The sequence below is a fragment of the Salvia hispanica genome, chromosome 4 (genome assembly GCF_023119035.1).
Source record: "Salvia hispanica cultivar TCC Black 2014 chromosome 4, UniMelb_Shisp_WGS_1.0, whole genome shotgun sequence".
NCBI lineage: Eukaryota > Viridiplantae > Streptophyta > Magnoliopsida > Lamiales > Lamiaceae > Salvia > Salvia hispanica.
Genome location: NC_062968.1, coordinates 25592904 through 25617690, shown reverse-complemented (window position 1 = coordinate 25617690; position 24787 = coordinate 25592904). Strand labels below are relative to the sequence as shown.

The 24787-nt window shown below is 35.4% G+C and overlaps 5 protein-coding genes and 1 non-coding gene across 8 annotated transcripts; 3 read left to right on the top strand and 3 right to left on the bottom strand.

The window, feature by feature from the left end:
• Positions 1–1346: 1346 nt before the first annotated feature.
• LOC125218805 (peptidyl-tRNA hydrolase 2, mitochondrial) lies at positions 1347–4197 on the top strand. Of its 2 annotated transcripts, none has more exons than XM_048120577.1 (8): positions 1347–1504; positions 1661–1887; positions 1957–2015; positions 2793–2852; positions 2934–3003; positions 3547–3616; positions 3827–3853; positions 3931–4197. In XM_048120577.1, the coding sequence occupies exons 1-8, from the start codon at positions 1489–1491 to the stop codon at positions 3978–3980; spliced, it is 579 nt and encodes a 192-aa protein (XP_047976534.1). In that variant the 5' UTR covers positions 1347–1488; the 3' UTR covers positions 3981–4197. The 2 variants fall into 2 exon arrangements, with proteins under 2 accessions (XP_047976534.1, XP_047976536.1); XM_048120579.1 differs by having other exon boundaries at positions 1356–1504; positions 1666–1887.
• Positions 4198–4512: 315 nt separating this feature from the next.
• Positions 4513–4599, bottom strand: TRNAY-GUA. The gene is given in 2 exon segments: positions 4513–4548; positions 4563–4599. It is a non-coding gene; the product is annotated as a tRNA-Tyr (tRNA).
• A 546-nt stretch (positions 4600–5145) lies between these two features.
• On the bottom strand, positions 5146–8174 carry LOC125224179 (binding partner of ACD11 1). The gene is made up of 5 exons (XM_048127538.1): positions 7990–8174; positions 6767–6870; positions 6608–6683; positions 5980–6063; positions 5146–5902 (listed from the first exon to the last, which is right to left on the bottom strand). Exons 1-5 carry the CDS (start codon positions 7993–7995, stop codon positions 5309–5311), a joined length of 864 nt encoding a protein of 287 aa, XP_047983495.1. The 5' UTR covers positions 7996–8174; the 3' UTR covers positions 5146–5308.
• A 791-nt stretch (positions 8175–8965) lies between these two features.
• On the bottom strand, positions 8966–12833 carry LOC125222172 (heat stress transcription factor A-1). 2 transcript variants are annotated; one of them, XM_048124661.1, is made up of 3 exons: positions 12473–12833; positions 10309–11646; positions 8966–9201 (listed from the first exon to the last, which is right to left on the bottom strand). In XM_048124661.1, exons 1-2 carry the CDS (start codon positions 12698–12700, stop codon positions 10345–10347), a joined length of 1530 nt encoding a protein of 509 aa, XP_047980618.1. In that variant the 5' UTR covers positions 12701–12833; the 3' UTR covers positions 8966–9201; positions 10309–10344. The 2 variants fall into 2 exon arrangements, with proteins under 2 accessions (XP_047980618.1, XP_047980617.1); XM_048124660.1 differs by lacking the exon at positions 8966–9201 and adding an exon at positions 9299–9508 and having other exon boundaries at positions 12473–12832.
• Positions 12834–14326: 1493 nt separating this feature from the next.
• Positions 14327–18256, top strand: LOC125185693. The gene is made up of 13 exons (XM_048082272.1): positions 14327–14553; positions 14660–14758; positions 15206–15263; positions 15463–15543; positions 15634–15708; positions 15798–16045; positions 16149–16220; positions 16792–16908; positions 16996–17077; positions 17194–17240; positions 17378–17459; positions 17681–17776; positions 17866–18256. The coding sequence occupies exons 1-12, from the start codon at positions 14354–14356 to the stop codon at positions 17762–17764; spliced, it is 1245 nt and encodes a 414-aa protein (XP_047938229.1). The 5' UTR covers positions 14327–14353; the 3' UTR covers positions 17765–17776; positions 17866–18256.
• A 3576-nt stretch (positions 18257–21832) lies between these two features.
• Positions 21833–22940, top strand: LOC125219266 (histone acetyltransferase MCC1). The gene is made up of 4 exons (XM_048121192.1): positions 21833–22041; positions 22170–22314; positions 22461–22560; positions 22638–22940. Exons 1-4 carry the CDS (start codon positions 21920–21922, stop codon positions 22868–22870), a joined length of 600 nt encoding a protein of 199 aa, XP_047977149.1. The 5' UTR covers positions 21833–21919; the 3' UTR covers positions 22871–22940.
• The last annotated feature ends 1847 nt before the right edge of the window (positions 22941–24787 follow it).

Here is a 24787-nt window from a genome sequence, read left to right as displayed (position 1 = left end):
ACAGATGAAATATTATTATATAAATATCTGTAAATTTCGTAGGTTATTATCGAAGAAACAATAAAGTTTCGTCAAATTATAATTTGATCTATAATTTTAAAAAGTACCTAGATAAATCAAGAAGTTTAATTTGCTCTCAATAATTATCTGGTTAAAAAACACGGTCATTTTGTCAAATTGGGTATCCACAGATATTCGATCCGAAATTTTCGAATACCGATCTCGAAATTTCCAAAATCCAATATCTGATACCTGACCCGAATTTAATTTCAGGTACCCGGATACCCAACTTGGGTATCCAGTTCCAATTGTGTTTTCTTCAAAAAAAGTCAACTACAAACTTTTAGAATTTATTTAATATTATTTAGTTCGAATTTGATACAAAGTTGAAGTAGTATTCAAGAGAAAATAACTATAAACTTTTAGAAATATAAAATTCTTGTAGTTGTTTGAATTTAAGAGAAAATAACTTCAAACTTTTAGGAATACAAAATTCTTGTAATAGTTCGAATTTAAAAGAAAATAACTACAAACTTTGAAAAATACAAAATTCATAAGTTATTACTCCATCATCCACAATAAGTCAATAACCATCACAATTCATAAGTTCAAACATTCATCCCCATATAAACATCACAATTCAATAATGCATAAGTTTAATCACTTATCCACAATATCACAATTCATAAGAATCAAGATCTAACAATAACATCATCAAAGACTCAAAATTCGAAAGATCACATATCAATGAAATTAAAATGTACTTAAGAAATTAAATTACATATCTTATACGCAAACTATTAAGTACTATTAACTAAAATATAATTAAGAAATTAAATTATATTTAATTATAATAAAAACATAATTTATTAATTTTAAAAAATAAAACGGATAATTCGGGTATACCTGATCGGATATCGGGGGTAACCCGATACCCGATAATCCAAAATTTTCACTACTCGATCTCGATCAGATACTCGAAAAATTGTGTTTCAGGTATCCAATTATATGACTTTTTTCGGGTTTGGATATCGGGTGTTGGATTGACAGGCCTAGACTCATTTACGTGTATTATATTAAAGATAATTTTTAATCGGACACCATTTAATTTAATTTATGTGTAAATGACATCATTTAAACGTTTAGCATGATTTTTCTACTCCCATATCGGAACCAATTTCACCTAAAATTTTCGCTGAGCAAATGATTGAGAATGAATTCAAATTTAAAATTTTAAGATTGTTAAGTATTCTATAATTGCGAATAAACTAAAATTAGAATTTTTTAGATAATTTGCTCATGTTCTTGCTACACAAAATTTGAAAAAAAAAGCAAGTAAAGGCCAAACAGAGCCCTATTCCCAGCCTGGTATCTGTGTAACTTCCAATTCCAATACTTCTCCGACTCTTCTCTCTCATAGGCTAAAACCTCCCTCTTCAATCCGAGACGCCGCGTATCTTCCTCCTCTCGACCTCAGGGAACTCTTCGATGCAGCTTCTCACAGGTCTCGCTCTCTCCATCTCCCTTTTCCAGTCGATTGTGAATAGTCCAATTCTGTTTATAATTTTTTTTTTCTTTCTGTATGAATTTCTCACTGTGCAATGTGACAGAGTGTGTTAGTTGTAGAAATTTGTCTGACAAATTGGTGAATTGAATGCAGTGCAGAGTGCTGCTCTGGGGTTTGATATGATAGAGATGACTTGGCTCAGCGCATTTTTGATTGGGGCGGGTTGCTTCGCTCTAGGATGCCTAATTGGATTGAGGCGTTCTTCCCGGCGCTCGTCGAAAGGTTCTGAGGTTAACGAGGAGGGGAGGAAGAAGGTTAATCGAGGCAAACCGCTGCTGGAGGTTGAAAAACTAGCTGAAATTATCGACGATTTCAAGATGGTATTGTTTGTAGTTTGTGTGTGTGTGTGTGTGGTGTTGTGTGGTATGAATCATGATGGTTGAGTGTAGGTTTTGGTTGTGCGGAATGATTTGAAAATGGGGAAAGGGAAGATTGCTGCCCAATGCAGGTGAGTGTTTCCATGATGATTGCTGTAAACATGATGCCTTTTGCTTTCTTTTCTCTTCTATTGATTGATTATTTGGTGGTTATCTTGTCTTTGACTAATAGTGTCTTTGTATGATGTTGTAAGTTTGTTGAGTATTAGAGGTACTACCTATATAAAGCAATTGCTTAAGTTGAACAGGTAAAAGGGAATAAAAGAATCTGTACACGGTGGTAAACTAACTGAACATTTAAGTACTGGATTTCTAGTGTGTATTTAATGTCAATTGGAGGTTATAAGCCTTGATTTCGAGGCACGAAAGGTTAATGTCTGCATTGTCTAGGACGTCTCAATATACCAGCTTCCCTGGAAAGTGTGGACTACTTACTGTATGATGTATTTTGGACGAGTGTGTGTGTATATTATTTTTCTTGAAAAAGTAACTAATGGCTTCTATTCTTACTAATTGACATTGGTATCTTACAAGTATCACCTGGTTTATTGTTCATATAGAAACCTGGCAACTTGAATCGGGTTATGAAGACAAGCATATAAAGATCATTGAAGCATTCACGCCGCATCATCATTATAGTATATGGGAAATATATTACTAGAAATTAATATCGTGGAATCTGTTGGTATATCTAGATATTCATTTAAGTCCCGTTGAAATCTTGTGGCTCTTTTTTTCTGGTCCGTCTATGTCTGAAAGAACTTTGGCGTGCAATTACCATTACTTTTGATATACGTACATAGATTATTACTGTGGCCCAAAGTAGAGTAACTTTCCTCTGGTTTTAGCCATGCGACTTTGGGGCTGTACAAGAAAATCCTGAACCGGGCACCAAAATCTTTAAGCAGGTACATTTTGACCTATTGAAAATGATTCTCATGGTTATTATGTAAACATTTATTTACTGCTTAAATTTGATCTTGATACAGATGGGAGATGTGTGGGCAGGTTAAGGTGGTGGTGAAAATTGAAAGCGAGGATGATATGCTTGTTCTACAGGTCAAACCATTGCATTTCCTTTTTATGGAATGCATTTGTTTTAGCTTCTATGACTATACCATCACCAAGAATAGAAATATTAATGCTGCATTATTTTGTTAGAGTCAAGAATGACTGTTGGCAATGGTTATATTATCATTTATCAGTTATACATTGTTATTAATGTTGTGAAGCATGTTGTAGTGCCCTATATTAAGTACCAACATAAATATACTTTGTATATGATTATTTACTTGTTCCAGAAAAGAATAAGAAAGTCAAATAAAAACGATCACATCTACATTTCATGAATCAATATGTCCCATCTGCTCATGCATTTTCTCATAGGAATAAGGGACAGTGTAGTTAATCATAGAATCGCATGTTGGACTAGAAAGAGATATAATTCGAGATGGATAAAATGATTCAAATTACTTTGATCTTTTGCGTAAATACTTAACTGCTACTGGATATATTCTCAATTACATCTCACAAAGAAGTTGAAGTTCTAATACCAGTAAGCAGCTATATTTAATGTCTAACCCCGTTGTGTTACTCATGCAGGAAAGGGCAAAATCGCTGAACTTACCAACACATGTTACAATTGATGCTGGAAGAACACAGATTGCTCCAAGTGAGTAGTGACAAAAAACTTTGTTTCCTGATGTAGTTCTTGTGTTGGGAATGTTGAAATGATTATATTGATTTTATGTTCAATTTGTTTTGAGATGAAGAGAGAATATGCTTTACACTCATCCCTTTTCGCGATAAGATGATCACCCTGTTCCAGAATCCAGATTAACTTCATTGTCTAACAACACTCATCTATTTCCTGTTTTTTCAGATTCAAGAACTGTCATGGCAGTCCTAGGTTAGCTCTCTCTCGTACACACGCATAATAATAGACGAATAAGCAGAATCGACTTCTAATTCGAAGTTTTTGTGCAGGACCAGCGGAGCTAGTTGATGATGTGACTGGTGGATTGAAACTTTTATAGTCAGCTTGAAACAGGAAAATGTGAAAAAAAACGACAATGACGACAACAAATTTGATCTGCAGATGCGATTTTGCCAGGATTATATTGATCGTTTCTTCAAAATTTTCAGCAATTGAACTATAGAATGAGATCTCCCATGTTGCTACCATATTAACATCAAACGTTTTGTAGTTTTCTGAATCACTGAATGATCTTATGATCAGCACCCTTTGCATCACTTTGATCATACATCTCCCCTATGTGCTTGTTCATGGATTTTATATTTTTATTAGTATTATTTATCGCGTGTCATGTAAATTTGAATTCAAATTGAATCCAGTAAGATCAATGATTTAGTCATCCTAATTCCTAAATATCCAGCCTACCCCACCTTGCTTAATTTAAGTGGTTTTAATTTTAAGCATATACACCATTTTTTAAAGTAGACAAAACACACTAGAGTACTACTCCTATTATTTAAATTATAGGAGTATTTGAAATTCCAAGTAATTGACTACTGGGAAATACAAACCTCAAAAAATAAAGCAAAAAATCCGACCTGCCGGATTCGAACCAGCGACCTAAGGATTATCTGCAAACCAACTACAGTCCTCCGCTCTACCAACTGAGCTAAGATCGGATCATGCTATAACGTTGTGTTTTATAAAACATAACTTAATACTACAAATAAAAAAATGATAAGAGATGCACATAATTCCCAAATGAATCTTTATATTTTCTGTATTTTCTAAATTAGAATGTGGAAAACACAAGAGCTAAACCATCTCCATTTGTTTTACCAAAAATATGTGCAAATTAATTTACTTTGGCTTATTTGTCTATGAAGTTGATTAGGTACATTACAATAATAGACTACCAATCTTAGGATTACAAAAAAAAACAAATGTTAACCTTTGCCTGATTTTTCAAATTTGAGTAGAAACACGCATAACTTAATTTGAAACAAATACTTTCTCCGTCCTACTTAAAGTGACTCGTTTTCCTTTTTGAGACATCCCAATTTCCAAAACATCTCTCTACATTATTCTCTTTCTAACTCACAAAACAACATATGCATAATCCCGTTCTGAAAAGGAAATGCTGCACTTTAAGAGCGGGACAGAGGGAGTATATATGAAGCTGTAATGCTATCGAATCATATAAATATACTACTAGTAAAATCAAAGATGGTAAGTGCTTGTCAATGACTCAATATCTAAGAAGTAATTTCTTATTCAAAAAGGCAGTCACAAAATGTTCAAAAGGAGAGGTAGTTTCTAGCTAAACGATTCAAGCATCAGAAAGCATGTAGTATGATATATACACAAATTATTCTCACCTCATATAGTTCAGAGAATCAATCCCTTTGGAGAGTCGGGTTTTTGGTCGCTTGGAGTCGGAGTCGGAGTCGGATTTGTTGTAGTCGGAGCAGCATTGGGCGAATCAGTTGTGTCGAGCTTAGTGTAACCTTGAGCTTCATTTCTCCCCTGCTCTTCCTCCGCGACTTTCTCCATCGTTTTCTGTCCAACATCCTCGGCCGCCTTCTGAACCCGGCTGAAAGCACCGGTTACCCACGTAGCGCCAGTCAGGATGTATCGGTTTTTCATGACGGCCGTTCCTGCAGTACTGACGGTCTGTCCAGCAGCAGCAAAAGCTGTCTTAGTCTTCTCGGAAACCTGGAACTTCTGGTCTACTTCCTTCACTTTATCATTGACTATAGTTGCTCCGACAGTGATTTTCTCACTCAGTCCGATCTTCTGATCCAGCGATGCTACTGTGGCTGAAGCAGTTGATGTGAGTTGGTGCCTCTCATCGAAAGACTTTGCCCTGTTAAGGGCGTCTTTCCCTAATATGAAACCCTTGGCTACCATGCCGCTGACAACGTCCTCTGCCTTCTGCGCAGCAGCTGCAACACCACCACCTGCATTATCGCCTTGTGATGCCTGGAAAAAAATATATGTTTAATAAATCCACACAAGAGGTTGCATTTGAAAAAATGATGAAACAAAAGTTTCAATACTGTAGCTGCTGCTGCTGCCGATGCTGGCAGCGTATAGTTTGGTTCAAGGGAAATGGAGACTGTCTGGTCCACTATTGTAGCTCCCTGCAATAGATCAGAAAGCTTAAAAGTTTGCCTTCTACAACGAAACAGGAGTTTCTTCCTATATTTCACGTTTCTATAATTCATAGCAAATACTCAGAAATCAACCTGCATTTGGCTGAAAACAAACCTCAGTAATCAGTATTTAGAAAGTCTATATGATGGAGTCTCTTTATGACAATCACTGGTGGACATAAACAATTAAGGGATTAAGGAAAGGAAGGACATTCAACTGTGAGGAGAAAACAAAATTTTTAATCAGAAAGAATGATCAATTTTTGGCTCAGCCAAAGTCTCGAATTAAATGTCAATTATTACGGTAAAACAAAATGTTAGGTCCCATCAGTTAGTCCAAATAGTTTGGATTTGTGAGCAGTTACATACTAAACGGTTAACAAATAAATGTCATTTTCCTAAAACCAAACAAAACCCACTCCCAAGTCTAGCAGATGTGGGAAAAAATCATGTACAGTTTCATATAATCTATTTCCCACAGATTATCGTCCAGGCTCAACAACACATAGGATAAGAGCATTGTGAAGGGTACCGAAAGAAGAACAGCAGTCTCTGCATTCTGAGCATCGGCGAAAGTGACATATGCAGATTGAGATCTCTCATTTTCACTGAAAAACAAGAAAACGCAAAATGAGAATTTCCAACCAAACATGGAGCAAGAGTCCGAGCATCTAAGGATCTGTCACGGAACCTTTTCATTTCAACGTATTGGATTACCCCAGTGAAGGAAAAGAACTCCTGGATGTCTTGTTCTGTTGCACTCAGTGAGACATTGCTCACTTTCACAGTCTTGGTCTGCCATGAACAAAGAAGCTGACAAAATGAGAGAGAGAGAGAGCTAGGGAATTGTAGAGGCGCGAGAGGTCTTCAAATATACAATTCAAGTTCAACGTTACTAACATCTATCATTGATAAATAATCACATTCCAACTCAAATAACTGAATGTAATAACACATCAAAATATTAGTCCCTACCCCCAAAAGGTTGTAAGGTAGTACATATTAATCTCTTTGCAGATTTTGTTTTACGATAGATAGGATTCAGAGAGAGGGAAAGAGAGAGCTAGGGAATGGTATAAGCGTGAGGATTTTAATTTGACAATTTCAGTTCAACATTATGAACATCCATCCTTCATAAATAACCCCATCCAACTCAAATACTGTATGTACGGTGCACAACATTAACATTTAACATTTCAAGTGGGACTGTTAACATTTAACCATTGATTCTCTTCTTTCTAACAATAATACATCAAAGTAATACCCCCTAAAGGTTGTATGGTGCACATTTAATATTTTTGCAGATTTTGTTGTGTGTGTGTGTGTGTGAGAGAGAGAGAGAGAGAGAATAGGCACCAATATACACCAAGGAAACAACCTTCCCATACAAAAATTAATAAAGCATTCTTAATCTTAGCTCGAACCATCAAGTTAGTCTCCATTATTGTCAATAGTTGATGAACAAAACTAATGAATTGAGCCACCGATATAACAAATTCAGCTTAGTAGCTATGTTCCAAATATAATCACCAGCTCATCTATCAATCTCATGGCGATAAAACAGTTACTGTTATATCTATGAACACACACACAATCGCATCGATGATTTATGAATAACCTCAATTCCAGTTTAATAGTGATATTCTCACGTGAAAACATCCAAAAATGCTCAACAAATTGAAAACCAATCAGGAAAAAATAGCTATAATCTCATCTCGATCCACTTAAGCAGCACAGTACCAAATCTGAAATCGAAACCAAATATTCACGGGAGCCTAAATTTCCATTAAATCTTGCTCAACAATCAACATAAGTACCACGAAAAAAACGGGAAGAAAATTGAAAATTCCAACGCTATTCGATAAATTCGTGCCGAAAATGAAAAAAAAGTGAATCAATCAGATAAATGCTCACCGTCATTGCATGCGCGTGCGTGTGATCAGAGGAGAGATGCGAGAGGGATTTGAATCTGTGAATAAACTGTAAAATTCCGTGCGAAGAGTTTGCGAGAGAAGTTGGAGATTTGAGTTATGAATTTTGTTGGTTTAGGAAATTAAGGTTCCATTTTTCTCTACACTTCAATGACCGATGCGACTATCTTAAAAAGTTAATTTTGCATGGCAATTTTAGGTGGATCAAAGCAGTGATAAACGTACGTATACGTACGTACATAACCGAACTTTTTTAAACATTTTACATTGAAAATCATTTTATAAACATTAATTGATTTAAAATAAATTTCATACTAATCATTTTGCAACACTTCAAGAAAGATTTAAAATTTATACTTAAATATTTGTATATTTAATAAAATATATATTTTCTACTAAATATTGTATATTAATTCAAATCATAGTCGAAATCATGCTACGATTCAATATAAAATTTCTATATCACTTCTTTGTTATTGCTACATATATTACAATAAATAACAAAATTAATTTTTAATTAAATTCACTTAAATCTAAATTTTTTTAAAATATTATGTACATGTACAATTATGTACGTTTATCTTTTCCCAATCGGAATAATAGGCAATTTTATTTTGGGCCGATTGATAAAAAAAAATGACCAAATTTCCCGCACATTAAAAATGGCCCTTATAATTATGAAGTTTAACATTATTCATATTCTCTTATTAAGCTTTAATTTTGATCAAGTTGTATTTGATATGTAAATCAAAATTTTGAGCTTATATCTCAATTTTAATCATTTTCACCAGTTTGGCAATGCATAAGTAGTAGGAGTACTATATTATATCAACAATAATATAGTACTACTTTACATATTAGCAACCTGCATATTTTATTGTGTGATAATTGCTAACAATGTTAAACTATGACTTTTCGAGCTGATTTTCATCTGAATTTTCATATTCAAGATTGTTTCATTTTGGGATAATTGCAAGATTTCTCAAAGTCACTTAAACGTACATGCAAAATCGTATCCAATGTTTTAGAATCAAACTAAATTGAGCACGAACCAATGTGCTATCTGATCCATCGTAGGAGCCGCAAAGGAGTGCGCAGACGCCGGCAGGAGGCGCAATAAGACAGCATCAGAGGAGCCGTGAAGGAGCGAGGAGGCACTCAAGCGCCTTGTCGGAGATGCGTCAAAGCAGAGAGGCTGGAAAACCATAGCACAAAGACAGTCGCAAAAGTGAATGCAGTTGCATACAGATCTTAAAAGAAAATTGATCCAAATTTTGCAGATACACACACTATGAACATGAAGAAAATGTATAACGAAGCTTAGAAACATTGTTTCGAGACTCAAAATGATTCACACATTTTGCGTCAAAACATATTCTGTCTATATATAAAAAAACAGTATATCAGACGGATGCAGTAGAAAAAGGCTTCTTCTGACTGCAACAAATCGTCCACACTATTTAGTAGAGTATCTTTGTATCCAAGCCTGATGCTACACCCACCTGAACAAAGGCAAAATCTTCAATTTTCCACATCCTATTTTACAAAATTCTACAAATCTCAAACGGTTTCATGTGAAAATGTGGAATAGCATATAAGTGGGAGTCGACTCTGTTATCGTTTATCATGGTTTTGGGTTAGTTAGGACACATAGCTTATCAATTTGGTCCGACCAGTCGGATCCGGACAACCTACAGGGCTACCCGAAGATGTGACCAAAGAAGATGTAGGCCAAACGGGCAGCAAATGGATTGCCGTCTGGTTCGAAAGAGGGATGGACTGATAAGAATCCCACACCAGTCCCACATGAAAATGTGTATTGTAGCATAAGTAGGAGTCGACCTATACCTTTTATCATGGTTTTGGGTTAAGTTAGGGCTCATATGCTTATCAATTTGGTCCAACCAGACGACCTACAGAAAAGGGCTACCCGAAGGTGTGACCAGAGGGGTGCCACTGAGGATGTGGGCCCAAGGGACGCAAATGGATTTGTCATCCGTGGACGGGGGTTGGATCGATATGAATCCCATGTCAAGTCCACATGAAAGTGTGGAATCACGTATAAGTGGGAGTCAACCATTTACCTACGATTGTCCAAGAAGTGACAACGGATCCACCATAACCGTCAGTGTATCCATATTCCATAAAAAATGATGGATCCAACTGCCACGTGTCGGACAATCAATGGACTCATTTGTCAAAACTTTGATGTCATGTAGGTAAGCATATATGGTACATAGACATTGAGGAATGTGGTAAAATGGGCTATGATTCATCTCTAGTAAGCTGAAGATAAATATACCTCTGAAAAGGGTGGTTTCTGTGGACAGATGCTTCGTTAACCGATCTTCGCAGATGATGTGAGAAGCCCCATCTGTTCGGTAAGATTATTCAAACTCTTCAGCCTGTCCCATTCACTTTCTAGTTCGGTGAACTGATCCGTGCTCATTTCATGTCCCATATCGACAGCATTTATCTCATCTGTTTTCTCAATAAGGGAGGGGCTCTCAGGAAGAAACTGTTCCCAGAATACATCATTTATGCTCGGAAGCTTGGGAATATCGTCACTTGCACCCGGCAGCTTATGGATATCATCACTTATACCAGGCAGCTTATGAATATCATCACCCATACCTGCCAGCTTATGAATGTCATCGAGCAAAATGTCAACATCGTAGTCTTCCAAAGGTTCATCTGACGGTGGAGGTATAGGGGCATCGACAAACCCAGGAAGTACATCCACAGAACTGAAATTTGTAGGCTCGGACCCCTTAAATGGCTCATTAGGAAGGTCGATGCTATTTCCTGGACTGATTCCTTGTGCGAGAATGAAATCAGGTACCCCTGTGCTTGCCTCCGGAAAGAGGGTATTGTGAGCACTAGCATGCGTCAGACAAGAGGAAGATTGGACCTCAGACAGTGCGGACGTATTGGGTAAAACCTCTGAAAGAGTCACTCCTGATATTCTACTGGTTGAACTACTACTATCTAATAAATCCGAGGGAGAATGTGCACTGTCAATCAAGAAACCATTAGGATTGCTCAGTTTAGACTCGGACCTATTTGACGTATCCATTTTCATGATTTGTCTCAGCATTGCCTTTGCAGCTTCATTCATCAAAGGCTGGTATTTGACAATCTGTCCATCGGGCGATGTAATACTCAAATTGTGAGCTAAACTTTCTTCATCCTGACTCGGTAGCCTCCTTTTCTTGTTAGCACCAGAAATATGTCTACCACTATCATTCTGCTGATGTACCATCTGTGATACAAAGCCAGGGCTTTGCATAGCTTTGGCGAGGAAGGACATCATTTGTGTTTGTCGTTGCTCCATTACATGAACACGCTGACCAACAGTCTGCAATTGACTGTCGGTTGTTTGTTGCTGCTGCCTCAACCTAACAAGTTCTTGCATGAGAAGATTCTTATCTCTCTTCAACCTTTCAACCTCTTCCTCCATCCCAAATTTGCCAACCTCAATGCAAGACGGGACAGGGGGATTCTGAACTTGAACGTTTTGCTGTTGGCCTTGTGCGTGGGATGATTTACGCCTGTTTATGGTCTTCAGTAAATGCTTGCGACCTTTAAGAAACCCCTCATTAGCAAACTCCCAACGGTCGGGATCAACTTTCCTGAATCCCTGATTGACACCAGAAGGGGGCAAACTATAAAAGAATTACTGAGGCTCGACATACACAAAAAAACACAAGATGATAGGTGCGCAACATCCTTAAGCACTCGATCCCTAAAGCTTTTTATAAACTAAATTGGAGTACCAAAAAAGCAGCCTCATCAAATGCTTTCACAGCAGTTCAAATTATTTTGCAAACAGGAATCTAAAGTAGCAACTAAAATCATTCGTTGGCTCATACACTCGATAAACATGAATTTACCGCTTCTACACTAAACCAAAGCAGTTCGATATAATTTTGCAAACCGGAATCTAAAGAAGTAACTAAACTCCTTTGTTTATACAAGATGCAACCTCAATCAACAAGTAATCTATTGCTTCTATACTAAACCAAGGGGGATCTGTTTGTACACAAAGCCAAAAGCAGAGCTAACAATCTGATATGGTATTTTCACAAAAAATCATTACCAAATTCCAAAATCTTCAATCATCTTTTTATATACCACAGTTTTTATTCATAGCAGTTCTAGAAGATGCTTATCCAAATATATTCTGTAAAAGTAAACCTAATCATTTGTACCTCACAATCAAGCAACTTCAATGAAGGTAACAATTACTACTACTTCTACATTCAACCACCAAAGAGCAGAACTGTTAGGTCACAAAGCAGAAAGCAGAGCTCACACTCTAATGTCTTTATACTGAGTTCGAACACCAAAAATCACTATCAATCTCAAAAATCTCGATCAAATTTAAGAGTTTTATGCATTTTGTGAGCATCTAACTTCAATTAAAAATACTTGAAGCAAGAAAAAACAGTAGAGAAATAACTAACATAAGTATTCAGCTGGCGAACGAAGCTGGAGAAATTATTATGCTTGAAATACTTAGGCAAAAGGTCTCTAGCGAACTCCGGCACGTTCCAGACAACAAAGCTGTTGCTGTTCTTGCTCCACGATACCACCGCATCCGTCGCCGGATCATCCACCATGTCGTAAGTCTTACTCAGAAACGGTGGCGGCGACGTCGCCGCCGTTGAGATTCCTCCTCCTCCAGCCTCCATATCTACTGAATCACAAAGTGCGGAAGATTTCGAGAGCGAGAGAAAGAAGGGGGAGGGATGGGGCGGGAGAGAAGAGAGAGGAAAGCGCTAGAGATGGGTCGAGACTCGAGAATGTGTGTGTGTGTGTGAGAGAGAGAGGTGGGGGTGGTTGCGGGGTGGGGTAAGGGGTAAGGGGTAAGGGGTGGAGTGATGGGCTTGATTTTTTACTGATAGTAACGGGATCGAGAAAAATGGAAACCCATAACACGGTTCCCTTTTATCAAAGAAATTGTCGATAGATTATTGATCTGATAAAATATATACAAAAAATAAAATATGGACTAATTACTACTACTACTATATTTTATGAATTATAAATGAAATAAAATTATATAATTTTGATATAATAGTAATATATTAACTTTATTTGTTACTATGATTTTATTAAACATACATCTAACCAATAGTTTTATTTAAATTTGACCAATATTTTATTATTCATAGTAGTATAGCTGGAATTTTGACAATGGAAACTCAGACAAATGTTAATCGTTGTGGGTAGTAAGCCATATTGGTGTCGGCTAAAGCTGCAACAGTATGAGTGGTGAAAAATTATGAGATATAGATGATGAATAATGAGTGACAAATAATAAGAGAGCTAGTGAAAAAACATTACAAATGTATATAGTGATTTTTATTAAATGAGCGTTGATGTGAAAAAGTTGGCCGTATTAGGAGAGCGATTGTGGAACTACATAAACGCTACTAATAACCTTTTTTTCTAATAAGTAGGATTAATATATATCACCAAATGAAGTACTCTCCGTATAACAGGAGTATTTCTCAACTATTCACTAATTAATCAAATTCCATGACATACATGATAAAGAAAGGAATCAAATAACACACTTATTATTTTTAATGAAGATCATAATTTAAAATTCTAATTTACTGATATTATATTACTATATTAATATATTTAAAATTGTCAAAATTTATTAAGAGTTTTACATTGATTATGAAAATATTTAGCATTTTATAAAATATAAAAAAATTGTAATGTGGACTAGCAATATTGAAAACAGGTTAATTAATTATATTTGTAAAATAATAAACCATTTTGAAGATTTTTGTGAATAATTATGATTTATAAATAATAATTATAAGAAGAAAGTAATAGTGTCAAGTTTTTTATTATAATAATCCACAAACAAGCTACCAGAATTGTAATGCTATTTTTAAGCCTTTGCATAAGAATGGGACATTGATCCTTTTTTACCTAACTTTTCATATACTTACTATAGATCTAAATTTATTATAAAACACATCTAATTAAATACTTAAAACTGACAAATTAAATCATTATTGAATAATATCTAGAAAAAAGTAGACTATTGATCAGATAAACTATTGGATCAGATAAACTTTCCAGTTATATTAATATTTTATTTCAGCTACAAGATGCGAGATTAATATCAAAGTATTACTTATAAATTAATTTTAGCAACTGGGATATAATTTTGCAAGTTGTAACCGTCTGCCACGTAATATCATAATTATACCGAGATATTTTTGCAAAATGCCACGTGGCAGAAAGGCCTATCCTCACTCTCTTTGAATATCAACTGTCCAACAAAATCAGGAACAGTAATTGCGAGTGAGAGAGGAGAAATTATGCTGTCAGCAGCTAACAATCCGTCGCTCTCTTCCCGCGTTTGCTTCTTCAGATTCGGAGAGCTGAATCTCAGCTCACGATTGAATCTCCGTCGCCGACGAGCTGCCGATCGGTGCTGCAAAGCGTCTCTCATTACGAATTCCGATTCATTCGAGGTCGGGAGGCTGATTGGCAGTTACGGATTTATGAACATTACTAGGTTTGAATTCGTTTTCTTCTTGTGTTTTTTTCACGATCCTGTGCGTAGCTAAGTGTTAGAGAAGACTGCGAATGATGACTTAAATCAGTAATTCATGTTTTTGCAGTTACTCGGGGCCGCAATCGGGGACGGATATGGAGTATGTGGCTGGAGATATTGGGAGATTGAGAGCTCAGGATGTTGGGGAAGGAAGTGTGAAAATTAGGTGCGCATGTGCAGTTGCTCACATATATGCGTGTGTGTTGTCTCTTGTGTGAGTTTCCTGTGGGATTGAGATGTGATATTTAGTGTGGAATTGAAGGAAGCTTAGTGAATTAAATGAGTTTAAGGAGTAATATTTGAGTTGGTTCGCAATTAATCTTACATTATATCACACACATTGTGTCTGTGTCCGTAATGTGGATTGGAATGGGATATTTAGCTTGAAATTTAAGAAATATTAGTGAATTAATGGAGTTTTATGTAGTAATTGTTGACTTGGTTCGGCCTTAGCCATATGCTATATTGTTGATTGTACTTATACATTGTGTGTGTGAGTATGTGCGTGTTTAATGTGAAATTTACGAATAGGAGGTATATAAGTAGTGTTTCGTGACTTGGGTTTCCGTTATCGGGTGTGCTGCTTATATTATACGTGGCAGCTACTTTGCAGATTGTATGACGGAAGAATAGCTCGAGGTCCACAGCGAGGTAGCTCCGTTATTTTTAAGGTGAATATTGATGCATTCATGTGCTATATGTTCGAAAGATTTTATGTTGTACATATAGATTTCGAATATGCCAAGATTGTAGTTGGAGAGCCAGATAAACTTGCTGTCTTGTTTGTAATGTTCTCTTCACTGAAGCCTAATGAACCTTCTATGTTTTTTGTTGTATTACTATCCTAATTGGACTTACAATGTCATGAAGGTCTACCCTGGTCAGCAAGTTGGAGGCTTCGAAGCTGATTTGATGGCTGCGAATGAGCTCAGTGCACATGCTTCCCTTCAAGTATTTTGTCTGACTCCTATATTTGACCGTATGTCTATGCTTATTGTTTACACGCCTTCATTTTATAATATGAAATGCTCATTGTTGTAGAGCAATTCAAAATCCATAGCCTGCTCGAATATTCAGGTACTTATTGGAGGATTTGAGACGAAAACTGGTGAGCAGGTATGAATCATCAATGCTAAAATGTCTATGCTGAAAGTTAAAATTTCGGGTACTTACTAAAGGAAAATATAACATTTTTTTGTCTGCAGTGGCTTGCTTTTCGGAATGATGGAAAGTACACTGCTGCTGGCTATGCACAAGTTGTGAGTGAAAAGATGACAAAATATAGTGATGTTGGAGGGCAGGCATTTTGGAATCCGTTCGAGAAAAGTGAAACTATAAAGAGGAGAAGATACTTCATTACAAAACTCCTTCAGGGAGTAATTCGTGGCTTAGCTTACATGCATGACCACGAGAGGTTGCATCAAAGTCTTGGACCTTCTTCTGTTGCTCTTAAGTATGCCTCTTAAAGATCTCTGAAAAACAAAATCATGTTTATTTCTTTCTAAAGTTCCTTGTCTGTTTAACAATTTGAAATAATTGTCTTTTGCAAATTTCAGTACAATTGCAGAGAAAGATGCTGCTTATCTGGTTCCAAGGCTTAGGGACCTTGCCTTTTCGGTTGATATAAGGTATGGCCTAAGGGGGCGTTTACTTTGAGGATTAGCGTAGATAATTGTTTGCTAAAATGGATTGGAACTTCAGGATATCTTGAGACCCTTGATAATTTCTATCGTGTGAGCTAATTTTTCTTGATTCATATCCTATTTAAAAGGTAGGATTCAACCAATTCCAATAATGAGTATAAAAATGCTCAACCAAGTACTTTCAATCATGAAGAATTAACGTTCCCTAACAATATATGGTTCATCATCAGCTTATGAATATTAAAGGTAACATGAAAGTAGGTGAAACCCTCATATATTTAGACTCATCAATTTTATGTAATACTTATGATTTTCTGTTGAATCTGAATTCTGCTACTCTCAAACCTCGAGTAGTTGGACGTTGGATTTATTTGGGTATGGTCCTATTGACGATGGACAATATCATAGGCTTGCTCAAGAGGCTGAGTGGAGCTGTATAGTAGTAATGTCATTTACTCTTCAGTTACAAAAGAATGAAACTGCTCGCCGGTATGGCTTGGATTTGAAAGCATAAGACATCCTCTTAAACTAATTGAAAATTTTGATGGCTTTTAAGATTTTCTGAGCTAAATGGAAATTCAAATCCACTATCGGAAGGGCTCTGGCGAAGAGCATCTGCTGCTGGTGCTTCCACTCCTATGGAGAAACGAGCATTTGGAATTGCAGATGATATGTATGTTGAACGATTCCGCTTTCTATTTCAATTAAATCTCGTAACTTATTTTTATTTTTGTTTCTTTGTATTTGTGGCTCTGGACAGATATGAAGCTGGTCTTCTATTTGCCTATCTATCTTTCATACCATTTTGTGCGGCAGGAGTGATGGACAGTCTTTCATTGCGAGTGAGTCACACGTGCATCTTAGTTTGTTTGATTGTAATGCGTAGTACACATTTGTTTTTAATAAACTATGTCTGCTATCATAAACGCTTCTGATCAATTATTTGTTGAATCATCAGAGGCTTTTCGAGAATACCTTCCAACTCGATATCCAAGCAATGCGAGAGTAAGTTGTCTGTTACTTGGTACTATTGGAATGATACATTTTCATGCAAAGCATGTCAACTCTCAAATGTCTATACAGAGTTTCTAACCACTGAACATTTCTCGAGGATCATAGTTTATTTGCATGCATCGTGGCAGATACTGTTTGGCTGATGATCGTCTTGTGGAAGCTGTTAAATTTCTAGATCTCGGGGATGGTGCAGGATGGGAGTTACTTCAGGTTGTTACTTCCTTGTACAGCATCTATTTCAGTTTCTTTTTTTGGGAGCTCGATTTCCGCAAATGACAAAAGCTTTGTTATCTGTCATGTTGATTGTCAACCTTCGCCCTTTTAGCTACATTTCTTGTATGCTCGTGTAACTCTCCCTCTTCGCACACTGATCTACTGGCCATTTTCCTGATGTCTTTTCGCTGATATTCGCCCGTTGCTTGTTTTCTCAGGCTATGTTGAACCGTGATTATCGACAAAGGCCTATTGCAGAAGCTGTTTTGAACCATAGATTTCTGGCTGGAGCTTTCCTCTAACTTGTAGCCTAGGTAACATTATTTTCTAAATACAATTCGAAATTTTCTGTTAGCAATGCTATTTTTATGGAGTTTGAAACAAAGAACTACAAATATGTCAGGTTGTTGCAGAATGTAGCTAAATTTGCCTTCTCTTCACGACTAGAGCTTGATCCGCTTGTGTCATTTTTGGGTCGAGCACATCACACATACTTTTCTCGTCTCGTGACTGGGCCGAGCACATCGCACATACTTCTCGTCTCGTGATTGGGCCGAGCACATCGCACATACTTTTCTCGTCTCGTGATTGGGCCGAGCACATCGCACATACTTTTCTCGTCTCGTGATTGGACCGAGCACATCGCACATACTTTTCTCGTCTCGTGGTTGGGTTGTCATACATATTTTCATATTTTCTAAGATCATCACTAGTGGACTACCTTCACCATTTACTCCTCGTTCCTCATCAAGCATGTCGTACATGATTTGGATAATATGATGTATATTTGATGACCTTACTGTGACGTGAAGTGCATTGTATTGCAAAAATAAATAACTCGAATTTTCACAAATATATCAGGAATTAATAAATAAGGTACTTACAAATTATTTAATCAAGCACGATAAAAATTCGATAAGTTGCAACAGATTTTACTATTTAGCTTATTCACTTCTAGCAACTCCAAGGGGAGAGGGTAAATAAAAAGGGTATATCATGTTTATACCTTCTCAAAAAGTGCAATATACTTTTTCAAAAAGCAATCAACTCTAAGGGCACGTTTTGTAGATGGGAATAAGTGTGACTTTGATAGTGAATCCCGATTTTCTCATCGTTTTGTAGCTTTGTTAACTAATTACGCTGATCCGGGAGAAATACAATTTTATATAGTTTAATTTACTGTGGGACCAAAAGAAAATATATTTAACTAGTGCCTCGATAGTCCAACTATCAATTTTCCAAATATTAGGGCATTTATATTTCATCTTGGTGTAGAAGACACCCACAGCGGACGTTGAGGATCCTACCCATCAAAATATAAACACCGGCCGGAGTCAATATCTGGTAATTTTGCTCATACTCCGGCTTGGCGTAAGTACGCGGCACACCGCTCCACCCAACTAATAGGACCAAAAAAATAAGTGAATGCAAATGTTATACCAAAACCAAACTATGGAATAAGAATAGCCTCACCTTGACTACCACCATTCAAGCGTATAGCAGCGTTGATGCGTCTTGGTCCAGCCATGAGTACAGAGCTTCAACTTGTGTCTCCACAAAACAATAGTGAATTTAATGCTGGGTGCATAAAAAGGATCAACCTTTTATATAAAGTTTTATTTTAATTTGTGATCCGCGTCATAGCCACATGGCCCAGATGTAAGTGAGAAATTTAACTTTTTTCGCCAAAGAAAGTGGCGCCCAAAGATGGTGCCTACAATTGTGATATTTTTTTTTCCTGGGAGAAAGCAAAAAAGGTGAAAAAATTACCGCCAAAACACCCACAAACGTGTGAGTCAATATTTTAATTTTTATGCCTAAAAACAGTGGGCCCAACTAAAAGCCTACAAAACATGTGGCTAGATGATGTAATCCGTTTCGCTATATCCTAATGTATATAAAGTTGGGACATATCCAAACCCGCCTACAAAACTGCCCTAAAGATAAAAGGTATATTGAAGAGGTATATGGGCAATTCATTCTCTGTTCAAATGTTTCTTTTTCCAAATATAAAGCAAATGATATAAAGTAGTATCAAACAAATATTTAAAACATTAAAAACCCTAAACTAATCAAATATAAACGCCAAACGCATCAAGTAAAATCCATCCACAAATTTAAAAAAATATATTAAACTATACTCTAAACATAACATATTAAATACTAAACAACATATTTAGCAAATGATATAAAGTATTAAACAAATATTTAAACTATTAAAAACTCTCTAAACTAAAAAGATATAAAGGCCGATGAAAAGAATGTCGCATGTTCTACAGAACCGCAATCTTCAAGCCAAGAACCGAAGCACTACCCCAATCTCTTAAACACATGTCTCTTTCTCCTATCTTCTTTTCTAGATTTTGTTGTTGGTAGAATTAATTTCATAAAACTAACAATCAATTTCAGAAAATTCAATATATGCTCAATTTTATTGTAAATATTTTGCTGCTTCTCATCTGCCGCCAAGCACATAACTGATTTTTTCCATTTTACCTTCTCCGGAGAGGTAAAGATACCTCCTCAAAATGAGAAAAGGTATAATACCTTCCCATTTACCTCTCCCCCCTAGAGTATATTTTTTCATCAAAAAGAGGCAAATTTGGCAGTTATCACATTTTACCTTCTCATTTACCTTCTCCCTTGGAGTTGCTCTTACAAATGAAATAAGTCACTCGAGTTTTGAATTCATCGTAAAACCGTCGTGAGAAATAATTTGATATTTTAAGTATTTTATATTTAAAATTGATTTATAAATATGAAGTAGTGTAAAATATATAATATACTTGCTACATATTTACTCTTCCACAATAATTTAGAAATGTATTAAGCTTTCAAAGTTAATAGTATCTGTAGATTTTGAATAAGTGACTTTTTTTTATTGGATATATACATAATTATCTCCCAATCAATTTGGAAATCACGAGTGAGTTTACCACTTAAATCTTTAACTCCAACTTTGATTAATTATTTCTTTAAAATAATAATTTAGTATAAAAGATAAAATAACTAATAGTAAAATTTATTAAAATAAAATTAATCTGGTTCGATTTTATGTTCGGGGCATCATGTATCCATATTAGTATTTGTAGCCGGGAAAGTGGTGTAGGAGATCCGCTCCGATTTGTAATATTGATTTATTTTCGATAATCGAATTCGAATAGATCACACACCTGATTTGCGCATGTAGTTGGTTGACTATTCACTCAAAAAATTTGTCAAGAATATAATACGAAAAGGCGAGTATCGACTACGCTGAAGAAGGTTCGAAATCGATAGAGGGATTTATTCCCTTTTGCAATCCGAGTTTTTATATCGTATCAGCCAAGGAAAATTGATTCTTTCTGGTCCCCTTTCCGCGTTGATTAAAGGTTGGAACTTTGATTTTTGTTGAATCCTACAGTTTCGATCTTCCCTTTGCACTCAAAATTGCTCTTATAATTCGATAGAGCGTTTGCTGATATGGTAGATGTAACTTTTGCAACTTTTTTAATTTTTGTGCTGTGTAAATTTGTTATGCTATTTTTTTTGTGGAGAGCTGCTCTACTGATTTTGCTGATTTCTTTCATGTTCGATGCTTGTTATCGTATTTTTGAATTTGTGTTTGATGAGTCTCGGCAAGCTTTGTTGGACGAGTATACTTTGAATTGGTCGGATTTGGAGGAATTTATGTGTTTAAAAATCAATTTGAGCTTTGATATGATCGTTGTTTATGTTTGTTTTTTGTTCAATGAGATTTGTGTTTCTTGAGGTGGCTGAAAGGAAAAGGGGTAATGTGAAGGAGTTTGCATACCACCTGTTATATAGGATGTGCTGTGGTATTTCATCCTCTAGCTTTTGTTTTCTGATTGGGTACGTGATACCATAATATCGACACGAATGGATAGATCAGCCGTTAAGAATTTAGACAGACTAGCTATGCAAAAATGCAAGATTGATTATTAAGTTATTCGGTTTGTGCTGTTTCACATTGAAGTTGTTTGGTGATCTAGTCGAAACGGCCAGTTGTTGCAAAAGGCATCAATTTGCGTTAGTGTTTGTGTTCAGGTTCTTCTAGTTGTTAAGAAACTCCATAAGTTAACATCTCATTGGGTGAAATAATAGCCTTTTTTCAGAATACCTGACTTAGATGGCGAGTCCTGCTTAATTGATGATTGCTAGGATAACATAACATATGGGTGCAGCATAGTTTTTACCCATTTGGATTTTGGCATGGTTGAAGACGTTTTATAACTGAAAGTTTGGAAAAGTAATTTCATATCCATTTGGATGATGTGGCGCAATCCACGATCTGAAGGGCTCCTTGGCCAATTCACGAGCCTCATTCCTTTGTGTGCTGCCTGTTGCGCCACATAAGATGGTGGCGTGTGCATGGCTGATGTAATTAATGTTGCATAAATGGAAGAGATCGTTGGCTTGTGGAGTTTCTGCATACATAAAATCTTCTCTGGGGATTGATGCTACATCCTTCAATGGTAAACATCAAAGTTCACCGCCGCCCAGTTATAGTTTATAGGCCAATACAGGCATCTGACTTGGAGATTCTTGAGAGAACTCATGGCGAACTGTTTCCCATAAGGTTAAAATAATTTCTGAAGAATAGCTCAGTTTTTATTTCTTTCTTTGTTACTATTTCTCCTTTCTTTTTTACTAAGTTACTGTTTCTCCTTTCTTTTCTTTTCTGAAAACCATTTGATGCTCCTCTAGGTATGAATCCGAGTTCTTTCAGAATGTTGTCAATGGGAAAGATATTGTGTCATGGGGAGCTGTTGATCAAAGTCGTCCGAATGAACAAAGTGACGAACTTATTGGATTTGTTACTGTAAGGATTATTCCAGCCAAAGACAGTGAGGTGAGCCTTGGTGAATTCGATTATCATTAGATACTTAGCAATCCACTTTACTTAGAAAATGTAGGTTTTGCTGCAAATTGAATAATATTTTTACCCAAACAATGCTGCGTATAAGAAGTCATTTCTCTTTGAAAATTTTCTTGCAGGTAGAAGATTTATTGAGCTTTGAGGCATCAAGAACAGATCAAACGTTAGTATACATCCTAACATTGGGAGTCATCGATTCCTACAGGAATCTGGGAATTGGTAATTATTGTTTTTCCCTGTTTTGTTAAGTAGTGTGTAAGCTTCTTTTACTGAACTCTATGATATCGGATTTTCAGCCAGTTCACTAATCCATGAGGTCATAAAGTACGCCTCGAGTCTTTCAAGTTGCCGGGCTGTTTATCTCCACGTGATCTCATACAATAACCCAGCCATACATTTGTACAAGAAAATGTCATTTCAGTGTGTAAGGCGGCTGTACAATTTTTATTACATCAACGGACAATATTACGATTCCTATCTGTTTGTCTACTACGTGAATGGTGGTCGGTCTCCCTGCTCTCCGCTGTAAGTGGAACACTATTGACTGAGACAATGGGTACTTAAGAACCCGTCTCATATTCCTTTGTCTGCATAATAACTTAATTATAAACAATGTTGTATTGTTAAAAGTCTCGGCTATGTGTCTCGTTGGCACACGTGTGGGAGTATTGTATGTGCGGATGGATACCGTGTATTTTCTTGAAATGAGTATAGATGGGTATATTTCTAACTAGATGTGGCTTCTCATCATGCATCTGTAACATAATTTTGCATATTTGTTTGGAGGTTTGAATGCTAGAAAATGGCAAGCTTTACTTGGAGGTTTGAAATTGGTAGTTTGATCTTCTACTGTGAAATTTGCTGTTATTCTTTATAATCGGTTGTTTGTTTCTTTTGCTAAAAGTGACTTATAAAAAGAATTGATTGTGTTAAAATTATTTGTTATAACTAATAGAGTGAACTACAAAAATAGTCCCTTTACTATGCATTTATCTCGGCAATGAACCCTGGACTTTAATAATATCCTCAGACAATCCTGGACTAAGCGTTTATCTCGAAAATGGTCCATTTTCACTGATTCGTGATGAAAATACCTTTTTAGGGGGTTTTGGAGGGTTTGGGCAATTTGGTATTTTTACATTTTAAATTTGATATTATTTCAATTATGTACTAAATCCGATATTATTTCAAAATTATCATTCTTTTTCTCTTTTGTCATCCTTCACTTTGTTTCTTTTATTTCAATATTAGATTTAATTTTATAGAGTGAACTACAAAATTAGTCCATGGACTAAGCGTTTATCTCGAAAATGGTCATTTTTCACTGTTTCGTGACGAAAATACCCTTTTGGAAGGTTTTGGGGGTTTGGGCAATTTGGTCTTTTTACATTTTAAATCTGATATTATTTCAATGATGTACTAAATTTGATATTATTTCAAAATTATCATTCTTCTTCCCTTTTTCCATCCTTCACTTTGTTTCTTTATTTCAATATTAGATTTAATTTTATAAAATTAAATTTTAAATTTCGATTTAAATATCAATAAATTTTTGTAATTATTAAAATTACTATTAAATAACAAATTAATAGTTTTAATCAATATTTGATAGTGTCTAATATTTAATCAATAAGGTACGACGACACCTTAGTTTTAATCATAAATAGATCATATAACACAATTTATTTCGAAATAAATATGCATCTAATGTAAGACTAATATAATTTTCGTTTATTAATTTGAAAACAATCAAAATTAACTAGAAAATTTCAACAAAAATTCTCCTATATCAAATTTTTAGCAGTATCAAATTTTTAGCCAACTTCATAATATTTTTAGTCAAATTCTCCTATACATTAGATGCATATTTATTTCGGAATAAATCGTGTTATATGATCTATTTATGATTAAAACTATTAAATATTGATTAAAACTAAGGCGTCGTCGTACCTTATTGATTAAATATTAGACACTATCAAATATTGATTAAAACTATTACTTTGTTATTTAATAGTAATTTTAATAATTAAAAAAATTATTGATATTTAAAAATCGAAATTTAAAATTTAATTTTATAAAATTAAATCTAATATTGAAATAAAGAAACAAAGTGAAAGATGGAAAAAGGGAAGAAGAATGATAATTTTGAAATAATATCAAATTTTGTACATCACTGAAATAATATCAGATTTAAAATGTAAAAGGACCAAATTGCCCAAACCCCCAAAACCTTCTAAAAGGGTATTTTCGTCACGAAACAGTAAAAAATGACCATTTTCGAGATAAACGCTTAGTCCAGAGTTGTCTGGGGATATTTTTAAAGTCCAGGGTTCATTGGCGAGATAAACGCATAGTTCAGGGACTAATTTTGTAGTTCACTCAATTTTATAAAATAAAATTTTAAATTTCAATTTTTAAATATCAATAATTTTTATAATTATTAAAA

Coding starts and splice junctions, on each gene's coding strand:
- LOC125224179 (XM_048127538.1), bottom strand. Junction 6,684..6,766: donor CAATACGTTGAAATGAAAAG/GTTCCGTGACAG, acceptor CTTGTTTTTCAG/TGAAAATGAGAGATCTCAAT. Junction 6,064..6,607: donor AGACTGCTGTTCTTCTTTCG/GTACCCTTCACA, acceptor GATCTATTGCAG/GGAGCTACAATAGTGGACCA.
- LOC125222172 (XM_048124661.1), bottom strand. CDS start 12,700: ATGGAGGCTGGAGGAGGAGGAATCTCAACGGCGGCGACGTCGCCGCCA. Junction 11,647..12,472: donor TTCGCCAGCTGAATACTTAT/GTTAGTTATTTC, acceptor GGTGTCAATCAG/GGATTCAGGAAAGTTGATCC.
- LOC125219266 (XM_048121192.1), top strand. CDS start 21,920: ATGCTACATCCTTCAATGGTAAACATCAAAGTTCACCGCCGCCCAGTT. Junction 22,042..22,169: donor GGCGAACTGTTTCCCATAAG/GTTAAAATAATT, acceptor ATGCTCCTCTAG/GTATGAATCCGAGTTCTTTC. Junction 22,315..22,460: donor TTCCAGCCAAAGACAGTGAG/GTGAGCCTTGGT, acceptor ATTTTCTTGCAG/GTAGAAGATTTATTGAGCTT.
- LOC125185693 (XM_048082272.1), top strand. CDS start 14,354: ATGCTGTCAGCAGCTAACAATCCGTCGCTCTCTTCCCGCGTTTGCTTC. Junction 16,046..16,148: donor CCTTCTTCTGTTGCTCTTAA/GTATGCCTCTTA, acceptor TGCAAATTTCAG/TACAATTGCAGAGAAAGATG. Junction 17,078..17,193: donor TGGACAGTCTTTCATTGCGA/GTGAGTCACACG, acceptor TTGAATCATCAG/AGGCTTTTCGAGAATACCTT.
- LOC125218805 (XM_048120577.1), top strand. Junction 1,888..1,956: donor TTATCGACGATTTCAAGATG/GTATTGTTTGTA, acceptor GGTTGAGTGTAG/GTTTTGGTTGTGCGGAATGA. Junction 2,853..2,933: donor GCACCAAAATCTTTAAGCAG/GTACATTTTGAC, acceptor ATCTTGATACAG/ATGGGAGATGTGTGGGCAGG.